The sequence below is a fragment of the Chiloscyllium punctatum genome, chromosome 4 (genome assembly GCF_047496795.1).
Source record: "Chiloscyllium punctatum isolate Juve2018m chromosome 4, sChiPun1.3, whole genome shotgun sequence".
NCBI lineage: Eukaryota > Metazoa > Chordata > Chondrichthyes > Orectolobiformes > Hemiscylliidae > Chiloscyllium > Chiloscyllium punctatum.
The window spans coordinates 31,249,624-31,268,188 of record NC_092742.1 but is presented as its reverse complement, the minus strand read 5'-3'; the positions used below and the strand labels follow the sequence as shown (position 1 = coordinate 31,268,188).

Below are 18,565 nucleotides of genomic sequence, written 5' to 3'. Positions count from 1 at the left end.
AACCTCAAAGCTGACTCCAACACACCCACCTTGAGGTCTAAAAGAAGTGGACAGGCCAGTCAATTAATTCAGTGGTGGGAGATAGGTTCACCAATTCAAAACTGTAATGAGGCAGGCAGCCTCTGATTTAACCTGACTGCTAAAGGGAGATGAAGAAAATTTTGAGCAGAAGCGAAGAGGTTTGTCCCAATTCCCCAAATCAGACAACTTTCCCACAGAACAAATCAAGGAATCACCACAGTCAGGCACCCCCCCCCCAGCAGCAGTAAATATTCCTGTGACTACAGCATCTTCCAGCATGCTTGTCATGGTGACTGGCAGCCAATTCTGTAACTCGCTTGAAGCTGCCTCAAAGCAAGCTGTGGAGTCAAAAATCATAATCAATGGGAAATGCAAACTTCTGGGTTTGCCAGCAGACACTCAGATCCCCAACATATGCAACTCACACTAGTTAAGATTCAATGCAATGTTCTCGTGAGCCTTAAACTGTCTACATCGTATTCTCTGGAAGCTATTTTCTTAATGGGCCAGTAATGCTACAGGAATCGGTTAGCAATTTGGAGAACTCTGGAAATGCACCACATCTGAGAATAGTAAACCATAGTATGAGTCATTGTTTTTACCTATTTCTTGCATGGTCAGCCAAAAGTCTCAACTCTGCTATTAAAGGTAAACAGTTTGCAATGAGGTAAGAAATTGGAGGGTCAAATACACCCAAACACCCTCATCAATCTCCTCTGGTCAATTGCAGCACTAGGTGAAGTCTCAGAACAGTTTATCCAGATACCATCTTTGTGAAAGAAATTCCAGTATGAAAGAAAATGGGGGAGAGAATGTTTTGCAGTATTTTACCCTATTAATGCAGAATGGAATTTAAATTTGTTTATTTGCAGATCGGTAAAACCCAAATGTTAATTATAAATCCAAGCCTGACACTACATTAACAACTGTGTCAATCTAGCCATTTTAAAAATAAATGCTTTGTTATAACTTCTGTACTGTATCTTTTTATGTCACAAAACTGAGTGGGTGGACAGCTCAGTTGTATGTAGACATTTACCAATATGGATATTGAGGTGCACTTTAGGTTGTCTGTGAGAAAAGTATATAATAAATCACCCTATTGTCACCCTCTCAACATAATTAGAAAGGTATCCATTCCCTTGACATTGTTCATTGGAAGAAAATCTAATTTTAAAATTGATGGGAAGAATCAAAGGGAAAAGCCTGTGTGCAATCACCCCTGAAGTATACTGGAGCACTTTCATGAACTACCATATGTACTCTCAAGTATACACTTTAGCTAAGTATACAACTGGGACATATCAGTGACACATTTAGGAATGAGCATTGCTATTGTTTTCTACCTATCGTAAAAAATTCTGTACCATGGAAACAATTGTAAAACTAGAAGTGATTATATTTCAAGATCAGGTAGATGAAATGAACTATGAATTAGGGACTACTACTGGGCCATTTAATCACTCAAGCCTGTGCCAATGTTTCATAAGATAATGACTCATCTGTTTGGGGCCTCAACTTCACATTCTTGCCCTACACCGATAAGCTTTGACTCCTTTGTTAATCAATATCTATGATGATCTGTGATGTTGAACAGTGGGGATAGCCTACTCTGCTCCTATTTCCTAATGTTCTAAACACATCATCCATCACATATACAGTAATTTGAGTTGCTATAAACCAAAATAAATCACCATAATTTGTTAAGGCAGAGCATTCAATGTCCACTGTTCATTAACTTGCCCTTGTAGATCATTTTGCATGGCATGTTGTTGAAAATAAACTAATAATGTTGCAATGAGGGAAACCTGGACATCTGAGAGTTAGGTGAGTAGGCCTTCTTAGCCAGTCAAATTAAAGGAATGTGAAATTAGCGATGCAAAGATTGAACATAAAATATGAATTAGTGTGAGTGGATTCAATGTCAAATCAGGCACAAGAAGAGAGAGAGGCAATGAAAGACAGAGAGGAGAAAGAACAAGTCAAACTTCTTTCTTTAATTTTTGCACTTTGGAATCTCCCATTTTAAAATCTAGAGGAAGGAAGCTTCGCATTTCCAATAGTTAATGGTCATATTAAGAGGCATTGCCTGGCAAAAACTAGCATTTAGTGCATCATTAAAATGGCACTGTAATTAAAAAGGGTAAGATTTAACTTTCATGCAAAAAGCAAAATGGTGAGGATGCTGTGATCAATCTTAAATCAAAGCTGAACATTCAGAATACTCAGCTGATCAAACAGCATCTGTGTAAAAGGTAAAACAAAATTTCTGATGGAATTTTCTGAATCATGATTTACCTTTTACTGGATATCTGTGGGCAGAAAAGCAACTGGGTAGACCCATAGAAATTAGGTATCGTGCCATTCCCATCATGATCGCTGCCACAACCATCTGGCCCTGCTGTGATCTTACAAGCTGTAGGGAAAGCACTACTTGGACTGCTTACCCATGGCCCAAATAATACACTTAAAGTAGGCTTTGGTTGCTCACTTAAGTGCTTCAACCTCTGCTGCTCAGATCTAATGGGCAGCAGGAGAGGCTTATGCCAAAATGTGCCTGACTGGACATCAAATATTATAGTTAAGTACAATCATTACTCTGCCTATTGCAAACAGCTGAAAGGAGTGTGATGCTCTTTGGGGCTTACATAATGTCTAATAGTAGATCTAATTCTGTAATTGACTAGTACTTGCAGAATAATCCTGTGTGTGCTATGAATTCAAAAGATAGCTCAGCTATTTTTGCCAGAAACTACTCATATTATTGTATACCCTGTCTGAAGCAAGCGAAATTAATTTGCTCAAATACTATGCCCTTTTGAATTAAACAGAAGGCTGGGGGCAAACTAGCTCCCTTGTGCATTCTCACAGCAATGCTTACCATTCAAAGCTGACTTGGCAACAAATCAACACCATGCTTGTTTCCCATTATGACTGACTTTGAAATTTGGTTTGTGCACCGGTTAAGATGAAAAGCTTCAACTGTCTCTTCTTTTTGGCAATATTCAAGCTCTGTGCTATCTGCAAAGTTAAGTTTCTTCCATTTGCTCATTTTAATGATGCAGTATGTGCTAAATATTGTCAAGCAATTACTCTCATACTGGAAAGTACCTTTTGCAAATATGGAACATCATTCTTCCAGGTCTTTGTCTTTGGAAATTTAAAAAATGTAACTTGCTATGGTGACTGTTTTACTGGACAAATATGGCAACTTCACAATAATCAATGAATTTTCATAGTGAGCTAGGTAAGCAACATGACACTTGCACAAAACTAAAGGTGAAATGGCACAATCCGAGCATCAGCTTTTGGATATTTGAATTTAATTATGTATTTGTCCTTGTCTGAAGTTGTAGTATTTGCACAGAAATTAATTTAGATGAATGTGAAGTGTTGCATTTTGTAAAGGCAACTCAGTTCAGGACTTGTACACTTAATGGCAAGGTCCTGGGGAATGCTGCCAAACAAAGAGACTTTGGGATGTAGATTCATACTTCCTCGAAGGTGGAGTCACAGGTAGCTGGGTAGTGAAGAAAGCATTTGGTATTCTTGTCTTTACTGATCAGGGCATTGATTACAGGAGTTGGGATGTCATGTTGCAGCTGCACAGGACATTGGTTCGGCTACTTTTGGAATATTGTATCAATTCTGGTTGCTCTGCGATAGGAAAATATTGTGAAACTTGAAAGGGTTCAGAAAAGATTTACAAGGATGTTGCTGGGGTTGGAATGTTTGCGGAATAGGGAGAGGCTGAATAGGCTGGCGCTATTCTCCATGGAGTGTCAGATTCTGAGGGATGACCTTAGATTTATAAAATCATGAGAGGCATGTATAGAGTGAATTGTTGAGGTCTTTTTCCCAGATTAGGGGAATCCAAAGCTAGAGATCTTAGGTTTAAAGTGAGGGGGACAAGATTTGAAATGGACCTAAAGGACAACATTTTCGTACAGAGGGTGATGCATTATGGAATGAGCTGCCAGAGGAGGAGGTGGAGGCTGGTATAGTTACAACATTTAAATGGCATCTGGATGTGTATATGAATAGGAAGGATTTAGAGCAATATGGGCCAATTGCTGGCAAATAGGACTAGATTAATTTAGGACATCTGGGGTTGGCATAGACAAGTTGGACTGAAGGATCTGTTTCTATGCTGTCCATCTCCTTGACTCTAGGACTCTGAATAATGGACAGTCATTAGTCTCACCATTATTGTGACAGCAGATTGTGGACTGATGTTTAATAGGATATTATTATACCAGAAAAATGTACACCAATAACAGAAATGCTTCAGATTTCTAAATAGTATCATTTTATATATTTGGCAGTGTTCTGCACATGTCACAGTCACCTGCCAAAAAAATTTCCTGTTTTTCTGATTATGGTTATGTTTAACTGTTCCTTCACTGATTCACAAAGCCTTTCCAAAATGAGTGAAAGCACAATTTGTTTTATATTGAGAAACCTAGTTGAAGGATCCCTTTCAAAGCTGAAAAAAAAGCAGAATAAATTCAACATCCTATGCTTCCAGTGCTGAGTCACCACAAATTAGGAAGACAGTGTTATCGTCCATTCTGCAATCCACATTTCTTGACATGGAGGATCAATGAATTTGGATGTAGCAAAATTTGAATAGTGGTTATGTCTAACTTGCATATCAAAACGATGTAGATTCTAGGATGAATACTGACACTGTTTAAATTGTCTGCCCTGTGTGGACTTCAAACAAGGTGATAAAATACCTAAACCAATTTCCAACTCCTTTATAACCAGCTGAAGAAAAGTACACAGGCTGGCTACCAACTGTTGAAAGAAGGAACGCTTGTAGATAACTTGCACAAGTTGATTCACTGCTAAGGAATTTACAAGAACAGATCTGTATGAATAACATGACAAGATTATAAACCTTCATACTTCTAAAAGATTGGAGGATAATTTAGAGAAATGCAATCAAAAATAATCCTGAACCTGGGCCATGCTAATCATTTTGACATTCAGTCTATATACATTCTTACAGTTGCATGCAGTCGATTTGAATATGTCACAAATAGCCATGTTCTCTGTGTGTTAATCATAAGCTAAAAGGAATAACTCAGGAACTTTCCAGTTAAGATCTAGATTGTTTAACCCATTAGTGAATACTAAAAGCAGTTATCACAACACATTGTTTTCCCATTAAAGGAGAGTGGGATGTGGCTTCAGTATTAAAAAAAACACTAAAAAGCCATAAATATATCTTAACTAGAGCCTTTTTTACACTGGACTACATTTTTACATTTGAAGGCATCTCATTTCAGTCTTAGAAGCATACATGTAAAAGGCAACACATAAAAACATTTCAAATTTCTTTCAACTGCCAAAGAATGATATGATTCTAAATCAGTTTGCTTGCTAAGCATACACTTAGATTGAAAAGTGGGAGAAATCTTTCTTTGAAAATTGGAAGTAGTCTTTAAAATTCAATGGAAAGGATATTAGGAATATTCACACAAACAAAAATCTAGAAGTGAAAAGCATCAATGTAAATAATGAAAGAGTTTAAAGAAGTGTGAAGGGATGAACAATCTGCCCTGACTGAATTTGTTGAACCTATTCAATCATCAATGACTATTGCCAATGGTTATTAGAAAACACTGTGTTTGAAGTTCTACAAATCATTATATAGTACATGTTTGATATAGAAAATCAATGCTCCATCTTGAAGTATAAACTGTTTGATTTGGTCATGAACAAAGAAACTTAATATTTTACCAAGTTTGTGACTATTAACAGCACTCAGTTGTGATTTGAGATAATGCCAAAACAACCTGGGATAAACCTGCCAGTGTGAAAAAGGCTTTACCAATAACGTCAAACTATGATTGTGCCAATGAAGCTTAAAAAACACCTGTTTACAAAGTGATTCACAAACCTTTACTGGCTGTATATTCTGAAAAAATTAGTATATTTGGATGAGGTGTCTTCCAAGAAAGAAAATTGCATAGTCAATCAAACTGCAGATGCACTTTTCGTGGTGGAAGCCAACGTTCTTTGTTAGTTCAGTGGCTTTATGAGAAGTGATCTTCCCTCCTTTTTCACTGTAACTTGTTTTATTCTGGAAACACTAGGTCACGTGAGTAAACACTTCAATACGAGCACCTCCACTTGCAACTGAATACAGCAAGTTATAACTATTCTAGTAGATTGCTTTAGAGAGTTTATAGATTGCTTGCAAGAACTAGTTGAGATTCACCCAGGTGATGAGGCATCTTGAAGCTGTTGTTTTCAGTGGAAGCTGCAATCAGCGATTATGCCTTTGTAAGGAGCTGTCTCTTACTTGATTGGCAGGCTTATCCTTCACCTCACAATCAATGTGATTGAAGGGAAGTCTGTTTCTATGCTCTGAATAACTGATGTGCTCACTATATTTTTTGAAATTATGTCCTTATCTTCAGAACACCTTTTCAATCTTTGCACAAAGCACATTGTGTGTATTTTGAACTAGACAGTTGTCTGTCTTGAAACATCTTTGTGGCTTTTTTTTAAAGAAAATGTTAAATGATTGCACTATTTGCATCTGGCATTTTGTCATTTTGGGAGGTCATTGCATATTCAGCTCGATTTGTCCCATTCTCTTCTTTCCGCATCGGCTTCCTGTATCCAGAGGGAGTAGGGTTGTTAAATGTAATGAAAAACAAAACAGAAAAATATTAATTGTTAGTATTTCTTAGTAATTGTTAAGCACATGCATTTTATATGTGTTTTGTTAAAGGGTAAGACTTTTCAGTGTTAAAAGGGAGTGCTGCACTCTTTTTGAGAACAGAATGTTGAGCAAAGTCTTCTTTACTGTTTAAATTACTCTGAGTGCTTGAGGATATATCACAGGTTCCCTTTCATCTTTATCACTACGTTTCTACATTAGAAACTGAAGGATCTTAAATTTAAAATTAAATTCCATTACAAAAGATGTTCCATGTATCTACCATGCTTATGGAACTTTGCCTTTTTAAAACAGAAGACAAGAAATTCAGGGGTAGCATGCATAGGATTTCCCAATATTCACCCTTGAAGGAAGGAGCTCTGTTCTGGAAGGCTGCAACTGTAAAGTTATGTTTTTGAGACATACGACCCTTTCAGCAAAACATATTTTTGGCTTCTGGAGAAGAACCTGTAGGACCATTTTCTAAAATCATTATGAATTAGTGTTTAATCATTAGACTGTAACTTATTGTAAACTGGCCAACTGCCTGGTTAAAATCTCACAGCTATTGTGACTTGTCAGCATACTACTGATGCGACAACAATCAATTTAAAAATACCTTCATTTGAATAGAAAATACAATGAACTGAATTTTGATAGAAACCAGCTACGTGTTATTTGTAACAAATGAAAGAACAGTAGTGAACCAGATAGGTTTTTCCAGACAGCCAATAACAGCTTCATAACCATCATTAGACTTTTTATATTTCCAGATTTTTATTGAACTCAAGTTTTATCATCTATCATGGCAGGATTTGAACTTGGGTCCCCAACCATTAGTTGGGTCTCCAGAGTAACAAGTGTGTGCTGGAAAAGTACAGCAGGGCAGACAGCATCCAAGGATCAGGCGACTGACTGTGTGGAGTTTGCACGTTCTCCCCGTATCTGCGTGGGTTTCCTCCCACAGTCCAAAGATGTGCAGGTTAGGTCAATTGGCCATGCTAAATTGCCCGTAGTGTTAGGTAAAGGGGTAGATGTAGATGTAGGGGTATGGGTGGGTTACGCTTCGGCGGGGCAGTGTGGACTTGTTGGGCCGAAGGGCCTGTTTCCACACTGTAAGTAATCTAATCTAATCTAATCTAATCAAGAGAGGCGACATTTTGGACATAACCCCTTCATCAGGAATGTCTGGAGTAATAACCTAAGCTACAAAACTGCTAGGCCATCACCTTCTCCTTCATGGAGTACTTTAACAAGGAAGGGCATGAAATAGCTCTACATGGAACTTTGACATTGGACCTTTCTCCAATCAATGCGGCACCAGCCATGTTGCAATGCGACAGTAACTTCCTGTAAATAGTGCACAAGTGTGGAACTAGTCTCCTCCCAGCCTCACATCACCCATGAAAAGGTATCACTGCAGATAAGAATATCTTACACTGTACGTAGAATTCAAACTAAATTTGAATCAGTTCCTTAACCTTGTGCTAATTATAAGATCTTGCATTATTTTTGTGCTTTGTGGTTCACGGGTGCCTCTTTTAAGGTCACCTGTAATCACTTCTGCTTCACAGAGAATCTGCAATGACCAATGACATGGGCGAAACTATCTCTGACCAGCATTTGCACCCACACAATTGCACTCTGCATAAGTTTCACATGTAGGATGAAATGATTGCGAATGACTTGAAGATGTGCTCTGCAAAGGCAAGATTGATGCAATTTCCTCTTGAAGGGTACCTGATAGTTGAGAAGTGGAGCCCATGTACTAACAACAGAAAAAATCCACTCACTCTGAGTGTGGCTGTGGTCATCTTCCATTTAGAGGTCACAATTAAGAACTGAAGGATCATGGAGATCAACATAGCTTGCGATCTGCAACTTGAGTCCCAGGTTTAAGATGGTCGTCAGGATTTACCTGAATCTCCATGACCACCTCTATCTGGCTGTTTCTGGACAGCCCATCACTACCAAACACCCATGTTTCCACAAATCACCTGGAGTTATTATGCAAATCTCATCATTACCCCCTGAGCCTGTCACTACAGATTGACCCTGCCCATCATCATCATGCATACTCTCCTTGGCAAGTTGTTAATGAGAGATTGGTAATTGTCACTCCCACAATATCACATGTTATTGCCTGCCGTATTCTCCCCCCTCATAGAACAAATATTACCCTTCACCATCCTTAGGCCATTTGCATCCCAGGATTTTGCCTCCACTTTCCAGGGTTAAGTTCCCTAATTCCCTACCACAACAATGTTCTCTGACACCCCCCCCCCCCCCCCCCCCCCCCCCCCCATAACTCTCATTGCGTTCATCCCCAGCATTAACTGTAGCTCACCACCTTGGATGGATAGCACTGTCTGATGACTGACTGGACCCTTGAGCGTTCTCCATTCAGTTCCTGGCAGATGATTAGTGAACTCGCTGACTGCTTGCTCTGGACCTGCAGACTCACCTGTGGCCCAGATCCTGCACAGACCTGCTGACCCTGACCACCGCGAGCAGAACGGCTAACTCAGAGTAAGACTGTGAACGGATTCTTCCGTTCACTGACTTAACCAGGACCCTCCTGATTGCTGGCAGTCCCCCTTGGCTTGGTTCAGGACTATGTCTCTTCAACTCTGAGATATAGCCATTTGGTTGAAGTATATGCAGTGTGTTTGCCGCACAGGCTTCTGGTAGATGCGAGATTGACATAGGACAGTGCCATGCAACAACATGTCCACATCCTTAACTGATGACTGCTGGCAAGCATGGAAAGTTCCCTGGCTTTGTGTCTATGCTGAGCAGCATGGCAAGACATAAGGCACTGTGTACCCTTCAAGTTCCACTACAGGGGCAAAGCGCAAAAAGGCAAGGCAAAGCAGGGATGATTTAAACAATAGAGAGGGCACAATGTGAATGAGCACTGAGTAAGTGAGCAGCCCCGAGGTATAGCCTGGTCCAATCATGAGCTGGTTGCCTGTCCCTGTGCACAATGTACTTGCAGCAGCATTCCTACAAAAGGTGCCAGTGTGTGCCAAAGTGAAGCACTTATGTACAGGCATGTCTTGCAATTGGATCAGAGATATGCCATGATAAAGCAGAAAGGCTGGTAAAGTTGGATCCAATATCCGTGGATATGGCGTCTGTCATGTAGTCACTGCCTATGGTGTGTGCCTGAAGATGTTGATCCAGGTGTCCGAGATGGAGGTCTAGAGGAGCCAATAGCGAGCTAGAGTCAACCAAGTTTCTGCACAGACTTTCATGACAGGAATTCTCACTACCTGGTGTCTATCCAGTGGGTGGTAAAATGGGACACTGCTCAGTAACGAGGTTAGTTTATGTCATAATGAGGATGGTAATGAGCAATTATCCATGTAAACAGGCTGTCTTAGTAGCAAGAATCACATCTCAACACACAATACTTGGTTGGAAAAAGGGACATTTTGATCTTGAAACTTCATCTAATTTTCCAAAAATTTTCTCATTGTTCAGGGCTAGGAGGACGTTCCCATAAATTATTTTTCTGATAACCAGTCTTATAAAGAGAAAGATATTTACAATCTAAAATTGGCTGAATTAATTTTTAATGTTCCATGCTAGTGTGCACCACAAATTGTATCTTAATACATTTCCTGTGCTAAAATATCCTTAAGCCATTAATGCAGTACCAACAGCTTGACATCTCAGATTTGTTAAGTACTTTCCGAATAAATGGCCCTTTCATGAAGCCATAGGTGAAGCGAGCATGCACCAATTTATTCAGACTGCAAGAGCTGTTCACCGGTGTCGACAATCTAAGGCCCTGAGCAATACCATTTCCCTACACCAGTACAGATATGAATTAATTCAACTAAGAACAGAATTTTCAGCACATTCAGTCCAGTTTGGATGCAGTGCTCACTCTTTTCCGTCATTTATGTAAATGATCTGGATGTGAACATAGGAGGTATGGTTAGTAAGTTTGCAGATGACACCAAAATTGGAAGTCCAAAGATGTGCAGGTCAGGTGAATTGGTCATGCTAAATTGCCCGTAGTGTTAGGTAAGGGGTAGATGTAGATGTAGGGGTGTGGGTGGGTTACGCTTCGGCGGGGCGGTGTGGACTTGTTGGGCCGAAGGGCCTGTTTCCACACTGTAAGTAATCTAAATCTAATCTTTAGCAGACAGCAAAGAAGGTTACCTCAGAGTAGAACAGGACCTTGATCAGGTGGGCCAATAGGCTGAGAAGTGGCAGATGGAGTTTAATTTAGATAAATGTGACATGCTGCATGTTGGAAAGGCAAATCAGGGCAGGACTTATACACTTAATGATAAGGTCCTAGGGAGTGTTGCTGAACAAAGAGACCTTGGAGTGCAGGTTCATAATTCCTTGAAAGTGGAGTCCAAAGCAGACAGGATAGTGAAGAAAGCAAAAGTGAGGACTGCAGATGCTGGAAACCAGAGTTTAGATTAGAGTGGTGCTGGAAAAGCACAGCAGGTCAGGCAGTCTCCCTGCCTTCATTCCTGCTTCTCGGATGCTGCCTGACTTGCTGTGCTTTTCCAGCACCACTCGAATCCAAAAAACTAGTGAAGAAGGCATTTGGTGTGCTTGCTTTTATTTATCAGAGCATTGAATATAGCAGTTAGGAGCTCATGTTGTGGCTGTACAGTACAGTGGTTAGGCCCCTTTTGGAATTCTGGTCTACCTGCTATAGGAAGGATGTTGTGAAAGGGTTCAGAAAAGATTTACAAGGATGTTGCCAGGGTTGAAGGATTTGAGCTATAGGGAGAGGCTGAACAAGCTGGGGCTGTTTTCCCTGGAGCATCGAAGACAGAGGGGTGACCTTATAGAGGTTTACAAAATTATGAGGATCATGGATAGGATGAATAGACAAGGTCTTTTCCCTGGGTTGTGGGAGTCCAAAATTAGAGGACATAGGTTTACAGTGAGATGGGAAAGATTTCAAAGGAACCTAAGGGGCAACTTTTTCACACCGAGGGTGGTGTGTATGGAATGTGCTGCCAGAGGAAGTGGTGGAGACTGGTATTATTATAATATTTAAAAGGCATTTGGATGGGTATATGAATAGGAAATGTTTAGTGGGATATGGGCCAAATACGGGCAAATTGGACTAGATTAATTTAGGATATCAGGTCAGCGTAGACAAGTTGGATTGAAGGGTCTGTTTCCATGCTGTATAGCTCTATGACTCTATAACCCATTGCCAATGTCTATCACTGAATTTTAACCTAACATGGGCTCATTGCCAATGCCTGTCATCTGGATTTCTTTCCTTCATGGGCATCTGTTATGCTTCTGCAGCCAGCTAGTAATACTGGTTGGAGTTTTCTGACAGCACTGATCACTATGTCAACAGGAACTTATCATGTATGATGGCTTTCATAAGAGATTTAACACCATCATTCCATTATGACTGATGGTTTGTTATCTATCCTCTATCCAGATTCCACCTGCCCATTCGTTGCAGGGGCTGACAGTCTCACACCTCATCTAAGTGCCATGGATGTGATGGTTTACAAACGCAGTTCACCACCAGGATAATTAGAATGAGCAGTAAGTGCTCACCTAGTCAGTAATGCCTATATCCCACAAAGAAATAAAAAAAGTTCTTTCCTATATCACGATGCTCCTTCAAAAGTAATTATCAAGACAATTAATTATTATGATGATTCCTGTATGAAGTCTTGCCACATGATCAGTAAGCTAGAGGAAATTTAAACCAAATAAGGAAGAGAAGACTAGGGAAAATGTTGTTGCATTTCGCCACATTGGCTGCTTGTTCCAAGTAAAGTCAGCCTGATTATTGGGTATGAGTCATCATTTTCTATAATGTCAAGCATGTGACTTCCAAAGTAATCATTCTATATCTTTCATCATTCAATATTACAAAATGTGCATATTTTTGAAAAAAAATGACACATTCTGTAAAAGCCTTCTGTCTTCCATGATTCAGGAATATTCATAAGAAATGCCTGCTACAACCCACCAAAATAGTCATTGTGATTCATTACTCAGGGCAATACCTTGATCAATCGAAGTCAAACTGCCTTGTTTAAAACTTAAACATTAGTTGGCAGTTACCTGTCAGTCATAATTAATTACGCTATCCTCTAGGACTCAGCATCCTCCCTTTCATACAGTATAAAAGTTGACTTCCTCTTCTGGTACTTCAGTAAATTGTTCTGATAAGTACAAGGTGAAAAGCTTTGATCAAATCCATTTTCAGCAATATTCAACATTTTATCTACTCTGATTTGACCTTGAAAAATCAATAGAAAACACAATGGTTGCAACATTTGCTTTCTAAAAGCGCTTAGTTTCAGCGCTAAATGCAAGGCTTTCAGTGCAAAGTGGCATCCAGAGTGGGAGTGTGTCTGTGAATGTGTTTCAGTGCACTCCTGTGACGTTTTACCATAATTTGATAGTTAGCAAAGTACATGAGATGAGATATGGGAATACAAGACCTTTTAGAGAAGTGTGTGTGCGCGTGTGTTTGTGTGTGTGTGTGTGTGTGTGTGTGTGTGTGTGTGTGCGCGTGCGTGTGTTTGTGTGTGAGAGTGAGAAGGTTAGGTGAAAGTATGATTAGGAGGCTTGGGTTGTGATTACTGGGGGACTAATGACAGGTAACTGATAGGGTTTGAAGCACTGAGTAGTGTGTGAGACTAGTTGTGCAATTGGTGAAATGCTGCATTTGAAGAGGATTGCTGCATTAATCACTTGTGAGAGAGGTGAACATCTTTTGAGCCTAACGTTTTGGATGACACTGCTGAAATTGACCTGCATGTCTTTCTGCTCCCACTACCTTCTCAGAGTTTGTTGGGAAAGTTTACCCCTCTTCTGTCATGGGCAGCACAGTGGCGCAGTGGTTAGTGCTGCTGCCTCACAGCACCAGAGACCTGGGTTCAATTCCTGCCTCAGACAGCTGCCTATGTGGACTTTGCACATTCTCCCAGTGTCTGCGTGGGTTTCCTCCCACAGTCCAAAAATGTGCAGGTCAGGTGAATTGGCCATGCTGAATTGCCCGTAGTGTTAGGTGAAGAGGTAAATGTCGGGGAATGGGTCTGGGCAGATTGCTCTTCGGAGAGTCAGTGTGGACTTGTTGGGCCGAAGGGCCTGTTTCCACACTGTAAGTAATCTTATTAAAAAAAAGGATTCCCTCTCTTCTATCAACTTTCACCATAAAGACTCAAATGATGTGTTGGAGAACTTTAGAATCCACTGTTTATCATGTGCCATTACTTTGTTACCTCCAGGTCCAAATCATTTCTGCAATTCATGTCAAGCCCTCCTCAAGACCAAATATACTTCTTCTTTTTGAAGTGCACACTGTTATTACTACACAAGCGAACTTTAACTTGCACTAGTCTGTCATTTTTTGAGTTCTGTAACCAAGATTGAGCTGCATAACAGCTTGCAAATCAATGGCTGCATGCTACAATGAAGATATAATGGGAAGACTGTACTAAGCTTACAGGCTTGCCTGTATTACCACATTCAGGCATGAGTTACTCACACATCCATGCTCTCCGCATCTGCTTTCCCGCTTTATCCAAGCTTCTCCAAGTAAATACAGTATCTACCACTGTATGCATAGTAAATAAACAGGGACATCTATAGAAGTAAGAATTTCTCTAGGTCAATGATACATGTGAATGACCTTTCTTCTTGTGATACTTTTTGTACTACTAAATGAAAGCTTTACTTACTTACTGATTCTGGCAAATGGTCTGAACAGAAGGACTAGGAACAGAAGTAGGAAATTCAACCCCTCCAACCTGCTCCTCCATTTAATACAATCATGGCTGATCTCATCTTCGCTTCAACTCCACTTTTCCTCCCATTTCTCCACAACCCTTTAACCCATTACTAATTAAAGATCAGTCTATCTCCTTCTTAAATTTATTCAGTGTCCTGGTGCCCACTGCACTCTGCACTACACAATCCTTTGAGGGAAGTAGTACCTTCTCATGTCTGTTATAATTCTGCCACCCCTTAGCCTAAGACTATGGCGTCTTGTTCTAGATTGCACCACAAGGGGAATGCGGGATCAATGTGGATTTCACAAATTTCCTCATTTCCCCTTCCCTGACCTTATCCCAGATCCAACCTTCCAACTTGGCCCCGGCCTCTTGATGTGCCCTACCTGTCCATCTTCCTTCCCATCTATCTTCTTCATCCTCCTCTCCGATCTAACACCTTCACTCCCACCTTCATCTACCTATTGCAATCTCAGCTACCTTCCCCCAAGCCCTGCTCCCCCTCCCGGGCCACAAGCCTCATTCCTGATGAAGGGCTTATGCCTGAAACTGCGATTCTCCTGCTTCTCTAATGATGCCTGACCTGCTGTGCTTTTCTGGCACCATACCCTCGACTCTGATCTCCAGTATCTGCAGTCCTCACTTTCTCCACAAGGGGAAATGCCCATTCTGTGTCTGTTTTGTCAATTCCCTTATGCGTCTTATATATACACATCAATTAGATTGCCTCTGATTCTTCTAAACACTAACTGGTATAGGCCTAAATTGAAAATGTGTTGCTGGAAAAGTGCAGCAGTTCAGGCAGCATCCAAGGGGCAGGAGAATCGACGTTTCGGGCATGAGCCCTTCTTCAGGAAACTTCAGGTTCCTGAAGAAGGGCTCATGCCCGAAACATCGATTCTCCTGCTCCTTGGATACTGCCTTACCTGCTGTGCTTTTCCAGCAACACATTTTCAGCTCTGATCTCCAGCATCTGCAGTCCTCAATTTCTCATAGGCCTAAATTGCTCAGTCTCACCTCATAAAACAAACCTTTCATCTCTGGATTTAGTGAAATCTAGGGAATCTAGATACAGAATAATGTAAGCATTTGTTTAGCTCTTGCTTTCTTTTTGATTAGATTTTAGGTTTTCACAGATGACCAACCTAATGCACATCTGTGGTAACTAATGATTTTAGGAGATTTCAAAGAAAATGGTATCCAACTTTATATTTTACTCTGCTTTAGATTAAATGTCTCATTTGAACCTGATTAAATGAATAAATTTGAATTTTAACAATATGAATCATTAAATGATTGGTTTGGTGCTTAAATAATGATTGAATTAATTTAGTGCCGTCAAGTAACAAAGAATTTTGCTTAAATCTATTCTGTGATGAAATATAAAATGAGACATGTAATTCAAAACAAAACTGAATAATTCACTAATCCTGCAGATTGTAATATTGTGACCAATAATGATGAAAGCATTTTTAAAATTCATTCATGGGATGTGAGCATTTCTCGCAAGTCCAGAAATTATTGCTCTGAATTCCCTTTGAATAGGTAATGGTGATAGGCTTTCTTGAACAGCACCAGTCAATGTCACGAAGATACTCTCATTGGGTTAGGAGTCCCAGGATTTTACCCCAGCAAGGCTGAAAGAATGGGATATATTTCTAAGTTATAATGGTGTATAAATTGGCAGGAGACTTTCAAGTAGTGCATCCCATTTCACCTTTGCATTGCCTTGCTTGGTGTACAGTTTGGGCTATGATAGATGGTGTCAAGAGAGCCTTGGAGAGTCCCTGCAGCCACTCTGCGCTGGTGATGAATATTTAATGTGGTGGTTTGGGTGCCAATCAAGCAACCATACCAGTAGTCTTGTTCATATAGCTATGAGCTCCTTGTGTTTTGTTGGAACTGCACTCTTCTAGGCCAATGACGATGATGTACAGTCAAGGACTGTGTTACTAGCTAGTGTTCCCTAACTACTCTTGCAGGCACAGTATTTATTTGGATGATCTAATTAAACTTCTGGTCAATGAGTCTAGAATGTGAAAAGTGAAAGCCTTAACATGTTCCATGCTGGTGAATGTTCAGGGATGTTGGATTCATTCACTGGAGATTATCATTATCTAGATCTATGTTGTACAAATGTTACTTGCTATGTTATACAATAAATATTGTAAACTGAAAAAGGTGCTAGAGAATAAAATGAAATTCAAAAGATACTCCTGCAAAAAGAACAGAAGAGTGATAACCTGCCAACGTTAAAATGGTACATTTTATGGAATTTAAAACGTTATTGCCTAACATTTTAATAACTAATTAGCTTCCATTGTAAGGGCAGATGTAGGGATACTTATTGATGTTTACACGTAGTCAGAAGCTGGAAATTTTGCAGTGAGTAACTCAGCTCTCGATTTCAGAAGGCCTGACCACTTTGAACATTGCACAAGTCAGGACTGTGATGGAATACTCTCCACTTGTCTGGATGAGTGAAACTTCAACAACATTCAAGAAACTCAAGAGAATCTAGGACAAAGCAGCCCACTTATTTTATCAGTCTATTCAACAAATTAAAACATTTACTGCCTTCAAAGACTGTTGGATTGTGGCTATAGCATGCATCATCTAAAAAGTACATAGCAGCACCTTTCCATGTTTATTCAACAAAGTATCTTTCAAGCTCATGATCACTACTGCCCACACTTAGAAGACCAAGGGCAAATGAAGTTAAAAATCACACAACATCATGTTACAGTGCTTTATTTGGAAGCACTAGCTCTCAGAGTGCTGCTCCTTCATCAGGTGGTTGTGAAGTATAAGACCGTAAGACACAGAATTTATATCAAAAGATTATAGTGTCACGCCACAATCTGGATTGTAGAACATAGAACATAGAGCAGTACAGCACAGAACAGGCCCTTCAGCCCACGATGTTGTGCCGACCATTGATCCTCATGTATGCACCCTCAAATTTCTGTGACCATATGCATGTCCAGCAGTCTCTGAAATGTCCCCAATGACCTCGCTTCCACAACTGCTGCTGGCAACGCATTCCATGCTCTCACAACTCTCTGTGTAAAGAACCCACCTCTGACATACCCTCTATACTTTCCTCCAACCAGCTTAAAACTGTGACCCCTCGTGTTAGCCATTTCTGCCCTGGGAAATAGTCTCTGGCTATCGACTCTATCTAAGCCTCTCATTATCTTGTATACCTCAATTAGGTCCCCTCTCTTCCTCCTTTTCTCAAATGAAAATAGTCCGAGCTCAGTCAACCTCTCTTCATAAGATAAGCCCTCCAGTCCAGGCAGCATTCTGGTAAACCTCCTCTGAACCCTCTCCAAAGCATCCACATCTTTCCTATAATAGGACGACAAGAACTGGATGCAGTATTCCAAGTGCGGTCGAACCAAAGTTTTATAGAGCTGCAACAAGATCTCAACTCTCAAACTCAATCCCCCTGTTAATGAAAGCCAAAACACCATATGCTTTCTTAACAACCCTGTCCACTTGGGTGGCCATTTTAAGGAATCTATGTACCTGCACACCAAGATCCCTCTGTTCCTCCACACTGCCAAGAATCCTATCCTTAATCCTGTACTCAGCTTTCAAATTCGACCTTTCAAAATGTATCACCTCACATTTATCCAGGTTGAACTTCATCTGCCACCTCTCAGCCTATCTCTGCATCCTGTCAATGTCCCGCTGCAGCCTACAACAGTCCTCTATACTGTCAACGACACCTCCAACCTTTGTGTCATCTGCAAACTTGCTGACCCATCCTTCAATCCCCTCATCCAAGTCATTAATAAAAATTACAAACAGTAGAGACCCAAGGACAGAGCCCTGTGGAACACCACTCACCACTGACTTCCAGGCAGAATATTTTCCTTCTACCACCACTCGCTGTCTTCTTTTGGCCAGCCAATTCTGTATCCAGACAGCTATGTTCCCCTGTATCCCATTCCTCCTGACCTTCTGAATGAGCCTACCATGGGGAACCTTATCAAATGCCTTGCTGAAGTCCCCACAGCTCAACCCTCATCAACGTTTCTCGTCACATCCTCAAAGAACACGATAAGGTTTGTGAGGCACTTTGCATTTAATCAAGCAATGCTCTTCCAGA

General features: G+C 40.4%; 1 protein-coding gene across 5 annotated transcripts in view; it reads right to left on the bottom strand.

Moving 5' to 3' along the window:
• The window catches only part of prima1 (proline rich membrane anchor 1), a 349,594-nt gene that overhangs the window by 253,033 nt on the left and 77,996 nt on the right, over positions 1-18,565 (bottom strand). Inside the window, exon 4 of one of the 5 annotated variants that reach the window (XM_072568299.1) lies at positions 4,314-6,651. The exons of 3 other annotated variants lie outside the window; for them this stretch is intronic. In XM_072568299.1, the coding sequence (XP_072424400.1) occupies positions 6,552-6,651 (100 nt within the window). In that variant the 3' untranslated portion in view covers positions 4,314-6,551. Of the gene's footprint in view, positions 1-4,313; positions 6,652-6,756; positions 7,166-18,565 lie in introns of those variants that run through there. One more of the 5 variants, XM_072568300.1, reaches the window with a different exon arrangement.